At 41.0% G+C, this 17,818-nt stretch overlaps 1 protein-coding gene across 2 annotated transcripts in view; it reads left to right on the top strand.

The window, feature by feature from the left end:
- The first annotated feature begins 257 nt into the window (after positions 1–257).
- Positions 258–17,818, top strand: part of IBA57 (iron-sulfur cluster assembly factor IBA57) — a 31,068-nt gene continuing 13,507 nt past the window's right edge. The window contains exon 1 of one of the 2 annotated variants that reach the window (XM_074197790.1): positions 258–813. In XM_074197790.1, the coding sequence (XP_074053891.1) occupies positions 290–813 (524 nt within the window). In that variant the 5' untranslated portion in view covers positions 258–289. Of the gene's footprint in view, positions 814–904; positions 1,343–17,818 lie in introns of those variants that run through there. The other variant, XM_074197791.1, reaches the window with a different exon arrangement.

Genomic DNA, 17,818 nt, shown 5'->3' on the forward strand with positions numbered 1-17,818 from the left:
TCCACCTTGGGCTTAGAGAATTTATTTTAATTAAGGATCTGAAAAGCAGATGGAAGACATAAAGCCAAGTCGGGCCCGGGGATGCGGGAACAGCAGGAAGTTCAAGGACGGGAAACTGAGGCTCAGGGAGGAGCGCGCCAACACCCGCTCAGCGCTCTCTTTATTAGGGTGACCTAAGTATCTGCGTCCCAGGTCGCTTTCGGGGGCAATAACTTCAACTATAAGCTTGCCCAGGGCAGGAAGGCTTCCACTTCTCTCAAGCAGCGGCGGAAGCTCCTCACAACTTAGTATGCGGCTGCGGATAACGCGATTGGCTGGAGGATTGATTGACAGCCGCGAAGACACCGCCCCTCCCACCCCTCATTGGGCGCTCTCGGCAGGTGGGCGGGTCAGAGCGGGGGGGGGTAGGTGGGGGAGGGGAAGAGCGCTGCGGCCTTCTCCTCCAGGAAGGGGGACGGAGCTGCTCTACAAGATGGCTGCGGCGGCGCTGCTCCGCTGGGCGGGTCCGGGCCTCTGCCATTCCGCGTGGGGGCTGCCCTTTGGTAAGGGGCTGAGGCTCCGCCTGAGCCTGAGCCGCGGCAGCGGCGGGAAAGGCGGCGACGGTTGGTTGTACTTCCCGCTGCGCGATCGCAACACGCTGCGCGTGCACGGGCCCGAAGCGGAGCCGTTCCTTCTGGGGCTGTTGACCAATGAACTGCCGCGACCGGGTCTTGGGGGCGGAGCGGAGTCCCCGGCGCCGGCCCCGGCGCGCGCGCACTACGCTCACTTCCTCAACGTCAAGGGCCGGACGCTCTATGACGTCATCCTCTATAGGTGCGATGGGGTTGGCGGGTAGGAGGCTGGACGAGACCACTCTTAAGACGGGGGGGGATTACTCTACCAAGCCGTTCTATGTGGTTGGAGGGGGGGCGGAGGAAGAGAGGGATTATTAGTGCTTTTTACTAATAATCATATTAATGATAGCTGACATTTATTGCTTCTTGAGTGCGTCACGTTCATTTCATTTGACCTTTTAACCTTTTAACAAACCCGCGAAAGGAAAAGTGTCAGCTTCACTTATTGAGAGAGAGCGTCACTTGGGCCAGCTGACCTGAGTTCAAGTTCTGCGCCAGTACATCCTTGCTGTGTGACCCAGGGTAGCCCACTCAACTTGGTGACCTTGGACGTGGACCACCCTCTCAGTCTTTAAGAAGAGCTGCCTGCACTGATAAAGTGGTTTCCTCATACCGATGAAAGGGCAGTTTCCTATCCCTAATAGTGATCATAAGCATTTGTGTAGAGCTCACTATGTTCCAGACACTACAGTTGTCAGCTCATTTGATCCTCAAAGCAACTCTGTGAGGTAGGTGCTATTATTATCCCCATTTTACAGATGAGGAAACTGAGGCAAACATTGGTTGTGACTTGCTCAGGTCTGCCTCATGACATTCTCTATTCCCCAAAGTATTTTGTTTTGTTGTGTTTTTTTTTTTGGAGTGGAATGGGATTAGGTGACTTGCTCAAGGTCACACAGCTCTTAAGTATCAAGTGTCTGGATCTGAATTTGAACTCGGGTCTACCTGACTTCAGGCCTGCCACATAGCTGCTCCAAGGATCTCAGGATTTGGCCTTGGACCTTGGAGATTATCCCTCCAATCCCCCTCACTTTATAATCCCCAAAGCTCTCCGGCTCACTAGTTTGTCTGGCATTGCACTGTGGGACCACCCTCCACCCCCTTCCCCCATCCTCCAACTTGTAAGCCCTTCAGCGGGGTCACTTTGGTATCAGAGCCCTCCATGTGAGTGTTTAGGGGTCTGGAGAAGGGCCTCAAACACTGAGCTTTAGCAAAGTTCAAGGTTTATCAGTCAAGCATTTATTAAAGGTCTGGCTGTTCTCCCAGGCATTTTGCTAGCCCGAGGCAAGAAAACAGTCCCTGCCTGTGGATATTCCTTTTATGCATCAAAGTGTGCACCACGGGCTGGAGAGTGGAAGGTCTTTATCTGTGGGTGTGCAGGGCAGCTTCTCCTCCAGTTTATCAGCCCAGCACAGGGGAGGCCAGGCTGGGCTGGGCCCGATCTGTTGCCTTAGATGTGCATCAGCTTCCCTGACGAGCCAGCCCAGCTGTAGGCCTCTTTGGAGAAATGGAAAGAGCTCCGAAGGAAGAGTCAGGAGTCCAGCATTCCCCCTGGTACTCTTAGTCCCTGTGTAGCTGTGGGACTGGGGCAAGTCACTTCACCTCTAGACCTCAGTTTAACTATTTGCTAAATGGACTTGATCTTGCACCAACAGACCTCACAGGCTTATTTATAAGGAAAGCAGCTTCTAAAGCTTAAAGGACTAGAGAGATGAGCTCTGTCTTCATTTTTAACTTTGTTGTCATTATTGGAAAGATTGAGACATATTGGAGAAAAAAATGAAAGCTCACCTGATCAAGGACTAACCCAAAGATAGCCTAGAGCCAGCAAGAGAGGAAGTGCTATGAATAACCAGAAAAAGGAAAGGTTTCCTGGAAAAGGGGACCCTGAAATATGTGTTGGAGGATGAGGAGGTTGGTTTAGTTTTTTTATGTTTAAAAAGGCTGCTTATTGTCAGGGCCTGGTAATTGAAGTCCAACCTCTTCTTGATACTTTTGTAAACCCCAGTAAGTGGTCTTTTTTTTATCTCCACTAAAAAATAGTTTGGATCTTTTTTATTGTGTAAATTTTGAATTTCATTGTTCTTGCCCTTTCAAGGGATTTTTTCCTTCTTATGAACCTGAAAAACATGTGTGAAGAACATATAAAATTGTATATTAATCTCTGTCACACATACACAATCTGTCTTTTAAAAATGTATATTAAATTTATCTAAGTACTAACTAAACCGTTCCACTCATCAAGGTCCTATTCCAAACTTTCTTCTCTTCTCTAGTCTTTGGTTTTGTTTTTTCTGGTTTTAAGGTATTTTTTCTGGCCTTCTCTTGTTAAAACAAGTGCCATAGAGATGAGCAAAATCAATTCATAAATTGGCCAAGCTCTGCAGATGCCTCCCCCTCCCCTCTCATCATCATCATCTCTGGGCCAGGAGGTGGGAAACATGCTTCATCATTAGTCTTCTGGAGTTGTGATTGGACTTCACAATGACTGGAGTTCTTAAGTTTAGAATGGGCTATTTTCCTTTGCATTATTATAGTCATCATATAAGTTTGTCTCGTGGTGCTGCTGATCTCCTTCATCTTCTCTTCATGCAGATGTTCTCCAGTGGTGATTATTAAGCCCCTACCTTGTGCTGCACCAAGCATGGTGGTCCTGGGGTGACAGTGATGGATATGACACAGACCTTGCTTTCAGGAAGCTTATAATTTACTGAGGGAAAGAGAGACAAGTGCCCAATAGTTGTGAGAAAAGTGCCAGGGATTGACAATGAGCCTGAGTAGGCAGTATTCTTTCCATCTAGTTATCTTTATCTTTCAACAGTCGTTACTTGTTCTGACCTCAGTGGCCAAGTAGGGCCGTCTCATCCCTCTGACACGGGACAGTTCTTCAGATATTTTAAGAAAGTGATTGGTCTTTTCCATTTATGTCCGCAGGTCCAGATAGAGAGTGCTGTAGTGATTCCGAGGAGAGAAATCTTGAAAAGACTGGACTTGTCAAAGATAAGGCTTCCATAGAAGAGACAGGCTTGCAGCGGGCCATATAGAATGGGGAAGAATTGGATAGATAGAGATGGGAGAGAGAAAAGTTCTGTGGAGGGGCATTTATGGAGATGCCCAAATTAATTTTGTTTGACTATAGTACTTGTTATGAGGGAAGACAAGTAGGTGGGTGGGGTGGTGACATGGGAAGATAGTGATGAAGAAGAAAACTTTGGGCTTAAAAGAAGGGGGGGTGGGATTTCAGCCAAAGTGGTAGGGGTCCTTTTCAGGTGTAGTAGGTAGTAGTAGCTAGGATGGAGGAGAGTAGACTGGAATGGAAAGGGTGTGAAAGGGAGCAGCTGCTCCCTGGACTAAATCTACAATTCTAATATTCTAACATTTAAATGTAAGGTCTTACACTTGACCTAAAAAAAAAATCCATTTAATAAACATAAGATCAGGGTATAGCCATTTATATGGGGCAGGGAATATGAAAGTTGTCGAGTATCTGAAGGATCTTGTCAAGAAAAACTGGTCTTGTTCTTCTCAGCCCCAGTGGGGGAAAAGAAGGAGCAATGGATGGAATGTTGCCGAGGCTGATTTCAGCTTGATTAAGAAAATGCTGTCTGCCTTTGAGAAGGACTTCTTTGGGAGCTGTGGATTGCCTTTCTCACAGAGACCTTCATGCATATTTTTGATGGCAATTGTTTAGGAATTATATTGGAATTAAATCAACTCTGGGGTCCTCTGAGGTCCCTTCCTGCTCCAAGCTTTTGTGATTCTGTGACTTGGAGTCCAGAGACCTGGCTAATTGTATGACCCTGGGTCACTCTGACTCAGTTTACTTATCTGTAACATAGAGATTACATACCATGTGATTCATGGACTCATTGTAAGGAAACACTTTGTAAACCTTCAAGTGCTGTATAGATGTCAGTTAGACCAGGCTGAGCAGAGAAGGAGCTTGAGCTAGGCCTTGTACAATAGATAGGAATTTATGGACAGAGGAAGTGTGAGGGCCTCTGAGGCAAGAATTATGGAGTATAGGTTGGTTTACTTGTCCAGACTCTAGCATACCTTTAGAGGATGAGGATTAATCTAGAATAATGTCAGGGTTTAAAAAGAACTTTATCATCTGATCCAACATTCTCATTTTACATGTGGGGAAACTGAGACCCAGAGAGAATCTTTTCAAAGGTCATTCAGTTACTGGGTTCATCCCTGGGTTTTAGGAAGGACCTTAATAAACTATTGAGTATATAGAGAGCACACTCAGGATGGTGAAGGCCTTGAGTATAACAGAAAAGAATCAGTTAAGGGAATTGGTGGATGGGTGAGGGTGGGGCCAGGCTCAAGAATAGTTTCCTTTATTTATTTTATTTTTTATTTTTTTAGATTTTTCAAGGCAATGGGGTTAAGTGGCTTGCCCAAGGCCACACGGCTAGGTAATTATTAAGTGTCTGAGGTCAGATTTGAACCCAGGTACTCCTAACTCCAAGGCCGGTGCTCTATCCACTGTGCCATCTAGCCGCCCCGATAGTTTTCTTTAAATAGTCAAAGATCTACCACATGAAAAAGGGGATCAGACTCATTCTGCTCATTCCAGAGTGCCAAAGATGCTCTTAGTTTATAGTCCTCATATAAGCAAGGAGTTCCCAACTGCTGATGGTAGCCCATGTAGAAGGGGCAGGCTGTGGGCTTCCCTGTCCTGGAAGCCTTCCTGCGAAGGCCGGTTGCCACTCGATGGGGTTATCATGGAGTGACTTCTTGTTTAGAGCCAGAGCTTTTGCCTGGCCCTTGTCTTCCATTAGCCAGGGCTGCAACCACGTGGCATCCTGGGGCACCAGTGCCACCCAGTGGCCAATACAGAGTCTGGCCTCAGTCTTACTTGTGCCTACTGATGTGGACCATCTGGCCTTAGGATTTGGTGCCATCCATTTAGAGCTGCAGCCTAAGGCCATACAGCTTGTAAGAGTCAATGTAGACTGGTACCCTGTTCTTCTGACAGTGAATCCAGTGAATTTCCTACCACTTGATGCTTCCTCCCCTGAAATGATCAGTGGCCCAAGGCAGCAAGTCTAGAAGGGAGCCCTCACTGGAAATTTTGGAGCATAATAAAGCATAATAACTACTTACTAGTTTGCGTCATGACAATAATAATGGTGATGATTATAATAGCTAGCATTTCTATATAGTACTAAATTTAACATCTGAAAAGTGCTTTACAAAAATTCTCTCATTTGACCTCACTTTAACCCCAGGAAGGATGTACTATTATTAGCCCCATTTTACAGATGAGGAAACTGAGGCATGCAAAGTTAAGTGATTTGCCCATGGTCACACAGCTAAGTGTCTAAGGTTAGATTTGAACTCAAGTCTTCCTGACTCCAAACCCAGTATTCTATCCACTATTCTACTTACCTACCTCAATTTTGTAACTTTTTGCCAGTTCTACCTCATAGGGGAAAATTCTTTTTGAATTCATCAAAAATCCAGTAGAGAAAAATCTAATATTTCATGACATTCTCATTATTATAGCTCCAATTTCTTTAGTACTTTACAGTATATGTATACTATATTTTCTTTTAGCAGTCCCTATAAAGGAGGTAGTACAAGGATAATTATCTTCCTTTTACAAATGAACAAACTGAAGTAAAGTAGTATTCATCAGTATTTGTATAACACTTTACAGTTTATAAGCTATTTTACATACATCATCTTATAATATCACTGTGAGGTAAATAGTGCAGGTTTAATTGTCCCTGGTTACAGATAACAAAACTGAAGCCTGGAAAGGTTTTTAGACAGTTTGTCCAAAGTCACACCCTCCACCCTACCACTTTAAGAGTCCCGATTTGCCCAGAGAGAGCTCTCCTCTGACATAGTCCTGTAACCCCATACCTTATTAAGATTTTTTTTTCAAGAGCTGACATAGTCAAAAAATTCATCCCTGGCATCTAGTGATACACCCCTTCACATGTAGCTGAGCTAGTTCTCGAATGTACAAGGCACAGTTCATTGCCAGACGTGTCCTGAAAGCTATTTCAGCATGGTAGGACTTGTGAGAACTTGCAGTCCCCTGGCATTGCCTCTAAGAGTCCAGGCTCACCTCTGCAACCCAGTGAGATATCAGAAAAGGATTCCCAGGGTCACAGCTCTCTGAACCTCAAAGATCCAGAGGTGCCCAAACCCAGGAGGATTCAACATGAGACCTCTCAGGAGGCAGAGCCTTGACTCAGTCAGAAACTAGAGCAAGAGATACAAGTAAATCAAAGAAAACAACTACCAATATAAAAGCATTATAGATCTGGAGAATTCCCCACCCCCAACAGAAAAAATAACTACTGCAATTGCAAAGAAAGACTTAAAGGGGAAAAAATGGATTTCCCTCAAAAACTGCATGAATATCTAGAAGAAATGAAATAATAGATTTAAAAATCAAATAAAAGCTCTAAACAATAGGAAGAAACTAAGCAATTTAGAAGAAAGTGGTAAACCCTTCACAAGAAATAGAATCCCTAAAATTAGAACAAAACAAATGACTCCACAAGACAGCAAGAAACAAAACAAAATCAAAATATTGAAATAAAAAATGTAAATTATCCGATATCAAAAAACAATTAATTCGGAATACAGGCCAAGGGGAGATCATTTAAGAGTCAGAGGACTCTATGAAAAACATTAACTTTAAAAAAAAGCCTGAACACTCTATTTCAAGAAATCCTAAAAATTTCTCAGATCTATTAAAAGTAGAAGGCAGACTGGAAGGATTTGCATGAATTGATGCTGAGTAAGATGAGCAGAACCAGAAGAACATTGTACCCCCTAACAGCAACATGGGAGTGATGGACTTAATGTACTTGCTCATTCCATCAGTGCAACAATCAGGGACAATTTTGGGGTACCTGTGATGGAGAATACCATCTGTATCCAGAGAAATACTCATGGAGTTTGAACAAAGACCAAAGACTATTATTACCTTTAATATAAAAAACAAGTTATCTCACTATGTAATTTTACTATCTCTTATACTTTATTTTTCTTTCTTTAGGATATGATTTCTCTCTCATCACATTCAACTTAGATCAATGTACACCATGGAAACAATGTAAAGACTAACAGACTGTCTTCTTGTGGGGGGTGCAGGGAGTGAAACAAGATTAGGGGTGAATTTTAAAATTGAAAATAAATAAAAATATTTCATATATATATACATATATATATATTAGAAGGCAAAGCAAAAATAGAATCTACTGTAGTATTCTCCTGAATGGGATCTCAAAAGAAAAAGTGGAATGTCATAGCCAAGGTGAAGAGCTCCTACATTGTGGAAGAAATATTGCAGGTAACTAAAAGGAAGATAACCAAGAAATTAAAGGTAGGATCACACAAGGGCTTCTTGCTTCAACTCAAAATGAGAGGTGGTCTTGAAATATACTATTCCAAAAGGCAAAGAAGACTCTTGTTACCAAAAATCACTTACCTAGAAAAAGCTGACTATAATCTTACAAAGGGAAAAAAAAAAAACGAGCCGAATAGGACTCTGAAATATAAACACAAGTCTAGAAAAACCCATAAAGACAAATTTATTTGGGCTGTTGAAATAGATTATCTGATAATGTGCTTATATCCTAATGGGGGAAAAGAAACAAGTGCCCCTTCAGAACCTTAATATCTTAAAAGGATATCCAGAGAACTAAAATAAGAAAAACAGAGAACCTGGGGATGGATTTGTTCTGTTCTGTAGAATAAAAAGTGCTGAGAGGCAGTGCCAAGACGGCGGAATAAAGGCAAGGACTAACCCAGTCTCTCCCCCAAACTTTCCAAATACCTTTAAATAATGAATCTAACGAATCCTAGAGTGGTAGAACCCACAAAAAGATGGACCAGTCCAAGACAACTTAGAAGGTTGGCAAGAAAGTCTGTTGTGCCAGGGTGAAAGAGGAGGGCAGACTGACCTCCAGCAATCTGGGAACAGACAGCTGGACCTCTGAATCAGTGACTGCAGTGGTAGTTTCCTCATCTCTGGGCCCACAGATGCCAAAAAAAGTCAGCAGGAAAGGTCTACAGCATCAGGGTGAGGGGAACCAGTTCAGGGCAGACCATGGCCCCATGGCCCACAGATGGGGCCCCAGCAAACCAGGAGCAGGCCTTGGGGCAAGGGAGGCAGCAGCCGCTTCCAGAGCTCTGGGTCCACAGATGGTCAGGGGGGAGATTACAGGGATCTCTTTGCCAATATTCGAATCTTGGGCCAGACCCAGAGCAAAAAGGAGCCATGACCCCCAGAGCTTGCTGCTTCAGGGGAGCAGGGACCCCCTCATAGTTCCAGGGCAGAGAAGAGAGCTTGTGGTCACTCACAGATTAGAGCACAGGCCAGATAGTAAACCTCATTTTAGAGCATACCACCTTGGAAAGACTGAAAACTTGCAGATCTCTAGAAGTATCTCTGAAAACAACTACACAAAACCTCAGAGACTTGGCACAGTGCACCCTCCACCCTGGAAGCAGTTTTATTTTAACAAGGAGTTAATAATCAAGTCATAGACTGAGAAAACAAGCAAACAAAAAAATCTGACCACAGAAAGTTGTTACGGTAACAAGGAAAATCAAGACATGCCATCAGAAGATTTCAAAATCAAAGCTCCTGCATCCAAACCCTCCAAGAAAAATATGAATTCCTCTCAGGCTATGGAACAGTTCAAAGTAAGAGAAGTAGAGGAAAAATTGGGAAGAGTAGGCCAAATGGTAAAAGAGGTCCAAAAAAAGCCAGTGAGGAGAAGAAGGTCTTAAAAAGCAGAATTGACCAATTGGAAAAAAGAGGCCCAAGAATTAAAAAGAGAAGGGAAAAAAAGGAGGAAGAATGGAATGGAACTCACAATTTCTCATAATTGAAGTACATGAAAAGAGTATAAACTTATTCATATATATATATATATATATGTATATATGTATATATATATATATATACATATATACACACAAACATAGGGAGGAAAAGATTTGGGGATAAGTTTAGAAAGAAGCACAGCTAGAACAATTTTGAAGGTAATATGTGGAGTTTATTTTTTGAAAAATTTGTATATTTTTTTGAAGAAGCAAGTGGTGTGAAATGGAGATTTATGATTTCTTAAACAGTCCTCTTATGTTCTCTTGTGTATATAGAAATACTCTTTTCTTCATTTTTAAGTTCAGAATTTAATATTTTATTTTCCCCAATTACATATAAAAACAATTTTTGACATTTATTTTTTAAAATTTTTGTGTTCCAAATTATCTCCCTTCCTTCTTCCCTCCCTCATTGAGATGGCAAGAAATTTGATGTAGGTTATACAACATCTGTACTCATATAAAATATATTTGCATATTAGTCATGTTGTGAAAGAAAACAGGAAAAAACACAAAAAAGTATGCTTTAATCTGTATTCAATTGAGGAATGGCCGTTATTTCTATAAATTTGATGCAGTTTGCTAAATATTCAAGAAATGAGATCTTTATCAGAGAAATGGTGTAAAATTTTTTTCACAGTTATGATTGCTAACTAGGTATTTCCCTCCATCTTATTTTTCTCATTTTTCCTACTCTCTCTTTCTCTCCTTTTACTCTGTCCTTTCTCAAAAGTGTTTTGCTTCTGACTTTTTACCTCCCTTAATCTGGCAGCTTCCTATTTCCTCTTGCCCCCTTATCTTATCCCTTGTCTTCTGCTTTATGGTAAGATAGATTCCTATACCCAACTGAGTTTGTATGTTATTACCTCTTTGAGCCAATTCTGATGAAAGTAAGTTTTCATGAATTCTTCCCCACATCCCCCATCTTTACCTCCACTATGAAAACTCTTTCATGCCTCCTTTATGTCAGTAACTTTACTCCATTTTACCTCTTCCCTTTCCCTTCTCCCAATGCATTCCCTTTCTTACCCCTTAATTTTATTGTTAAAAATAATCATTACTATGTTCACTTTTTAAAAATTTCTCTTATGTTTTTCCTTCCTATCTCATAATTTTCTTTCTTTTTCCTTGATCTAATTCCTCATACAGAAAAGGACTAATATGTAAACATGTTAAACACATACACAAAAATAATAATCTCCCCATCATATTTCAAGTCCCAGAAGTACTCTCTGTATATGCATACTCCTTCTAACAGCCTAATGTTACATGTTAGAATTTAAACAGTTTAACCTTATTCAATCTCTTATGTTTCTCTTTCCTGTTTACACTTTTATTTTTCTCTTGAGCCTTATATTTGAAAGTCAAATTTTCTATTCAACTCTAGTCTTATCATCAGGACTACTTGAAAGTCCTCTATTCCCCTGAATGTATTCGGGGGATTCTTTTTTTTGGGGGGGTAGGTGACTCTTGGTTGTAATCCTAACTCTTTCGCCTTCCAGAATATCATATTCCAAGCCCTCTGATTCTTTTTTTTTTTTAGGTTTTTTAGGTTTTTTGCTTTTTTTGTTTTTTTTTTGCAAGGCAGTGGGGTTCAGTGGCTTGCTCAAGGCCACACAGCTAGTTAATTAAGTGTCTGAGACCAGTTTGAACTCAGGTACTCCTGACTCCAGGGCTGGTGCTGCTCTATCCACTTTGCCACCTAGATGCCCCACTCTGATTCTTTAATGTAGAAAATGCTAAATCTTGCATTATCTTGATTGTGGCTTCACATTATTTGAATTGTTTCTTTTTGACTGCTTGCTGCTCTATTTTATCCTTGACCTGGAAAATCTGGAATTTGGCCATAAAATTCTAGGAGTTTTCATTTGGGGATCTCTGTCAAGGGGTGATCAGTGGAATCTTTCAATTTCTACAGGGATGGAGAATGTCCAATCATGGTTGTAAAAGGCCAATGAAGTCATTTGGTGTGGTGCTGCCAAGGCAACCATAGGCAGGACTCAAAATGCAATAAATCTAAACCTTTTTAGCAGTGAATTAATTAAATGTTTGACCAAATATAATAGGCTAGTTTTTAAGTTTAAGTTTTGGCAAAAGAAAGGTTTCCCACCCCTTTTCTAGAATATCAGGGCAGTATGTAGGATAAAAATCCACTTTAAAAATATAGAGACTGGAGTGGCTTGGTGGCACAGTGAATAGAACACCGGCCTTGGAGTCAGGAGTACCTGGGTTCAAATCCGACCTCAGACACTTGATAATTACCTAGCCATGTGGCCTTTGGCAAGCCACTTAACCCCATTGCCTTGAAAAATCTAAAAAAAAAAAAAAAATAGAGACTCCTGAGCAAAATAAAAAAATGTTTATTTTGGCTTTTCTCCAGAAAAGGGCACACTCCAAGGCTCACAAAGGTAGTGAAGATCAAGGAGCTACCCCGAATTGACAGTCAATTGACAGTCAATTTATATGGCCTAACACAATCCCCTCCTCCCTATTGTCCCTCTCAATTGACTCATTGGTTAGTCTTCCGGAGTTACATTCTACTTGTGAAAATCTACCCCAGCAACAAAAAAAAGAATGAAAGTTTTTCATAAAATATTACTTCACCATCCAGATGGTGAGAGTAACCTTCAGGATTATAACTATCTTACTGAAATGTAACTTGTCTTGGCACACAAGGTCTAGGAACAGTCTACTTATCATCAAACAAGAGGAGTCATAAGCTTCTTTGGAATGCAAGGTTTTTCTCATGGGAAAAAGTCTACTGTCCTTCTAGTGGTCAGTAAAAGTAGTCTTATCAAAAGTTAGGAGAGTGAGCCACCTGTTTGGAATACAAGGGGCTTTCTTCTAGAAATAGTTTAAGAATAATATGGGGGCAGCTAGGTGAGCAGTGGATAGAGCACTGGCCCTGGAGTCAGGGCCAATTATGAGTTCAAATCCAGACTCAGGCACTTAATAATTACCTACCCTGTGTGGCCTTGGGCAAGCCACTTAACCTCATTTGTCTTGCAAAAACCTAAAAAAAAAAAATAATAGTTTGTTCTTTCTTTGATATTTCTTAATCTTCAGAGGACTTCACTAGGAATATTAACCCTGAAATGGTTTTATTGAGAATATTCCACTCAGCAGTTATCCAGTTTTTTGGAAAATGAAGTCTAGATGCTTTTTTTGATCAATGCTTTACCAATAATTCTTTTTTTTTTTTTAGGTTTTTGCAAGGCAAATGGGGGTTAAGTGGCTTGCCCAAGGCCACACAGCTAGGTAATTATTAAGTGTCTGAGATCAGATTTGAACCCAGGTCCTCCTGACTCCAGGGCCGGTGCTCTATCCATTGCACCACCTAGCCACCCCTAGACCAATAGTCCTTTTTTATTTTTATTTTTTTAAATTAAAGATTTTATTTATTTTGAGTTTTACAATATTTCCCCTAATCTTACTTCCCTCCCCCCACCCCCCCACAAAAGGTAATTTGTCAGTCTTTACATTGTTTTCATGGTATACATTGATCCAAATTGAGTGTGATGAGAGAGAGAAATTATATCCTTAAGGAAGAAACATAAAGTATAAGAGATAACAAGATCAGACAATAAGATATCAGTTTTTTTTCCCCTAAATTTAAGGTAATAGTCCTTGGTCTTTGTTCAAACTCCACAGTTCTTTCTCTGGATACAGATGGTATTCTCCATTGCAGAGAGCCCTAAATCGACCCTGATTGTTGCACTGATGGAATGAGCGAGTCCATCAAGGTTGATCATCGCCCCCATGTAGCTGTAGAACAATAATTCTTAAATGATATCTCCTGGATCTATTTTCCAGGATCTGTCTTTCCAATGAAAGATTTCAAATTTTGTTCTATTTTTTCGATCTTTGATTTTTGTTTTATTGTTTCTTAATGACTGATAGAGTCACTAGTTTCCACTTGCCCAAGAGTTCTTCAGGGGAATTTTTGTACCTCTTCTTTCCATTTGACAAGTTATGATTTTTAAAGTATTCTTTTCATGGAATTTTTATTCCTCTTTTACCACTTGATCTATTGTTTTCCAAAGTGCTATTTTTCTTTGGTATTTTATTGTGCCTCCTTTACCAAACTGTTGACTCCTTTTATCATGATTTTTTTTTTGTATCACTCTTCTCCATTTTTCATTTACCTCTTTTGCTTAATTTATAACATCCTTTTTGAGTTCTTCCATGGTCTGAGACCAGCTCATATTTTCTTTGAGGCTTTGGATGTAGTAGTTTGGACATTATTGCCTTCTTCCAAGCTTGGTTTTGATCTTCCCTGTCACCATATTAATTTTCTGTAATCAGAATCTTTTTTTTCTGCTGTTTGCTCGTTTTTCTAGCCTATTCATTGACTTTTAATTCTATGCTAAAGTGGAGCTATGCTTACAGAGTGGAGGGGGGATTATACTAAAGTTTCAGGGGTTTTTTGTACAGCTATTTTCAGAGATAATTCTGGTGAAGTTTTAGATTCTTCCAAAGTGGTATGATCTAAGGAGAGGTGTGTTTATAACTCTCCTGGCCTTTACTCTGGTCTGTGAGTGATCACAAGCACTTTTTTCCCATCTTGGAACAGTGATTAGGGTCCTTGCTCCTCTCTGGCTTCAAGCTTTGTATGCTAGTGCTCCTTCTCATTCCAGGACTGAGACCTGGGGCTGTGACCTGGATCTTTGTGTGAGCAGTGCAGCAGTCTTGCCCCCACCTTAGCAAAGGGATCTCTGTAATCTTCTGACCAGTTGTCCAACTCCCTTACTGTCTGTGGGCTGAGAGGTCTAGGAAACCCCCATTGCCCCCACTGAGTCAGTCACCCCCAAGGTCTACCATTGGTTTGCCATGACTTGGCAGGTGCTGGACTTCACTTAATTCTCACCCTATTGCAAAGACCTTTCCTGCAGACCTGAACTGTCATGGGCTGAAAAATTGTCTCACCCTATTTTTTTGTGAGTTCTGCCATGCTAGAATTTATTTTGAGGTACTGTTTAAAGTTTTTGGAGTGGTTTGGGGAGAGCTCAGAGTAGTCCCTTTTCTCCGACATTTTGTCCTCACTCCTGAACCTACTAAATAATACCTACTAAATAAATGCAGAATTTTTTTAAATTAAGAAACATCAAAAAAGTTGCCATACTGAAGTTTTCAATTGTGATGAAACATCCAGAGTGGTGGTAATCTATGAGGGCTGAGTGAAGCATACATTTTCAGACACGGCCCATATGTTTGGTTTTCCTTAATAGTATATTAGTTTTATGGGATTTTTTTAAGGGAAATGTTTTTTTATTTGGTGCTTTTATTTATTTTTTTAGGTTTGGTTTTTTTTTTTTTTTTTTGGCAAGGCAGTGGGTTTAAGTGGCTTGCCCAAGGCCATAGAGCTAGGTAATTATTAAGTGTCTAAGGCAGGATTTGAACTCAGGTACTCCTGACTCCAGGATCCATGCTCTATCCACTGCTCCACCTAGCCTCCCCTGGAAAGGTTTTTTTATTAATTAAAAAAAGTATCACATTTTGGTCCACGGGAGACCTGATTTCAATAGGTGTTAAGGCAGTGTCATCTTTTCTGTCTTCACCCTTTATTGCTTATAAAGTGTCTCAAACCACCCAAAACAAGCCTTCTCCCCAGCCAAGTTCTTTACTTTATGGTGCAGAAATCATAGGAAAGTTCAAACTGTTTTGTTTGGCATCCAGGATCCTCTATGGGCAGGCCTCACCCTATTTCTCCATCCCACATCCTCTCCATACCTGCCACACTCCAAGCTTGACTAGCCCCCCCCCCCCCCAAGCACACCTGTCCTCTCCATCCTCTGATCCTCCAGCTCACCTGCAGCTCCTTCCAGGGGAAGGGGCTTGCCTTACAGATTCTATGGTGAGATGTGACAACTACTTTCTTTGTGCAGGTCTTCTCTATCACTAGCAAGAGTAGGAGTCTGCCCCCTTCTTGGGGTCAGAGAATCATAGCCTCATCTCAGCTTTGTATTTTAACTCAGCCTGTAGACCTGCAAACACTAGGTCCTTCTAAAGACCTGCCTGCTTGGGTGGGCCTGGGCCGAGCAGGAATAAGGTCAGGGGACCTTGCAGGGACTGCAGAGCCAGCTCCTCCCCTGACCCAGCTCATTCACTTTGGAGTGGGCTGCAGAACCTTCTGGACCACTTGGTCTAGTTGGGCTCTCTAGACCAGTAGCAGGGGCCGGGGGGGGGGGGGGGCAGGAAAGGGCTGATGAGAAAGAAGTGGCCAATTTTCCACAAGATCATAAGTAGGTGGGAGTTACATGCTAGAGACAGCTAGATTTTAGAGGTCAGTAGTCCAAAGGGATAGATGGACAAGTTATTGGAAAAAAAAAAGACAAGTTATTGAAGGTCAAGCTGGAGTGACCCCAAAAGCCAGTTGGGCACTTATGTCAAAAGGCTAGTTCCCAGACAGACTTGCTCATTGTGGCATCTGTGCTCTTGTCTTCTGGAGCCCTGGTGTTCATGACCTCTGTCTCTCTCCATACTCTGCAAGACTTTCAACTATGGACAGCTGCCAGGCACTGCCACCAAAGAGAAATGAGTTTGTCCAATGCATTAGAGATCAGAAATTCTTGCCAGGTTCCAGACCATAACCCAGAGCCAGGCTACAAACTGTACCCCTAATCTTTCCTCTAGGCAGAGGCATTTGTATAGCCCAGGCTAAAATCTGAGAATTGCATTCCTTGTTATTATTATTCATCAGAACCTTTGAGTTCTCACTATAATATACATGATTTTACTTATGACAAAAATCATTCCCTATGGATTATGGAAAACCTGATTTTCTGGCATTAAAAGTAGTGCATTTATTTTTAAAAAAAAAACACTACTTTTTATTTTTTAAATATTTCATTTATTTATATTTCCAACTATATGCAAAGATAGTTTTCAACAATCAATTTTTTTCTTAAGATTTTGAGTTTCACATTTTTCTCTTTCCCTCTTCCCCCCCTTCCCGACAAAAAGCAATCCTAATATAGGTTATATGTGTATAACTGTTAAGTGTATATCCATATTAATCATGTTGTAAAAGAAAAATCAAATCAAAAAGAAGGAAAAACATTACATAAGACACTTTTTAAAAATTGAAGATAGTAAACTTTGGTCTGCATTTGAACTTCACAGTTCCTTCTCTGGATGAGGATGGTATTTTCCACCACAAGTCTTTTAGAATTGTCTTTGATTATTGCACTGCTGATATGAGCAAGTTCATCATAATTGATTATCACCCAATTTTGTTGTTAGGTACACAATGTTAGTGTTGTTAGTGTGTTGTTGTTAGTATTAGTTCTGATCACTTTGCTCAGCATCAGTTTATGCAAATCTTTCCAGGCTTTTCTGAACTCCTGTCCCTCATGATTGCTTTTAGAACAATAGTGCTCCATCATATTTATGTAGCACAATTTGTTCAGCCGTTCTCCAATTGATAGGTATCCCTCAATTTCCAATTCTTTGCCACCACAAACAGGGCCACTATGAATATTTTTGTACAAGTGATGTTTTTACCCTTTTTCATGATCTTTTCAGGGTATAGACCCAGTAGTGGTATTGCTGGATCACAGGGTATGCACAGTTTTATAGTTCCAAATTGTTCTTCAGAAGGGTTCTTTTTTTTAAATTTATTTTTATTAAAGATATTATTTGAGTTTTACATTTTCCCCCAATCTTGCTTCCCCCCCCCCCCACAGAAAGCACTCTGTCAGTCTTTACTTTGTTTCCATGTTGTACCTTGTTCCAAATTGGGTGTGATGAGAGAGAAATCATATCACTAAAGAGAAGAGAAGTCTAAGAGGTAACAAGATCAGACAATAAGCTATGTTTTTTTTTCTAAATTAAAGGGAATAGTCCTTGCACTTTGTTCAAACTCCACAGCTCCTTATCTGGATACAGATGGCACTCTCCTTTGCAGACAGCCCAAAATTGTCCCTGGTTGTTGCACTGATGGAATGAGCGAGTCCTTCAAGGTTGATCATCACCCCCATGTTGCTGTTATAGGGTGTACAGTGTTTTTCTGGTTCTGCTCATCTCACTCAGCATCAATTCATGCAAATCCCTCCAGGTTTCCCTGAAATCTCGTCCCTCCTGGTTTCTAATAGAACAATAGTGTTCCATGACATACATAGACCACAGTTTGCTAAGCCATTCCCCAATTGAAGGACATTTACTGGATTTCCAATTCTTTGCCACCACAAACAGGGCTGTATAAATATTTTTGTACAAGTAATGTTTTTACCCTTTTCCCTCATCTCTTCAGGGTATAGACCCAATAGTGGCATTGCTGGGTCAAAGGGTATGCACATTTTTGTTTCCCTTTGGGCATAGTTCCAAATAGCTCTCCAGAA

The sequence above is a fragment of the Macrotis lagotis genome, chromosome 8, assembly GCF_037893015.1.
Source record: "Macrotis lagotis isolate mMagLag1 chromosome 8, bilby.v1.9.chrom.fasta, whole genome shotgun sequence".
In the NCBI taxonomy this organism is placed as follows: Eukaryota; Metazoa; Chordata; class Mammalia; order Peramelemorphia; family Peramelidae; genus Macrotis; species Macrotis lagotis.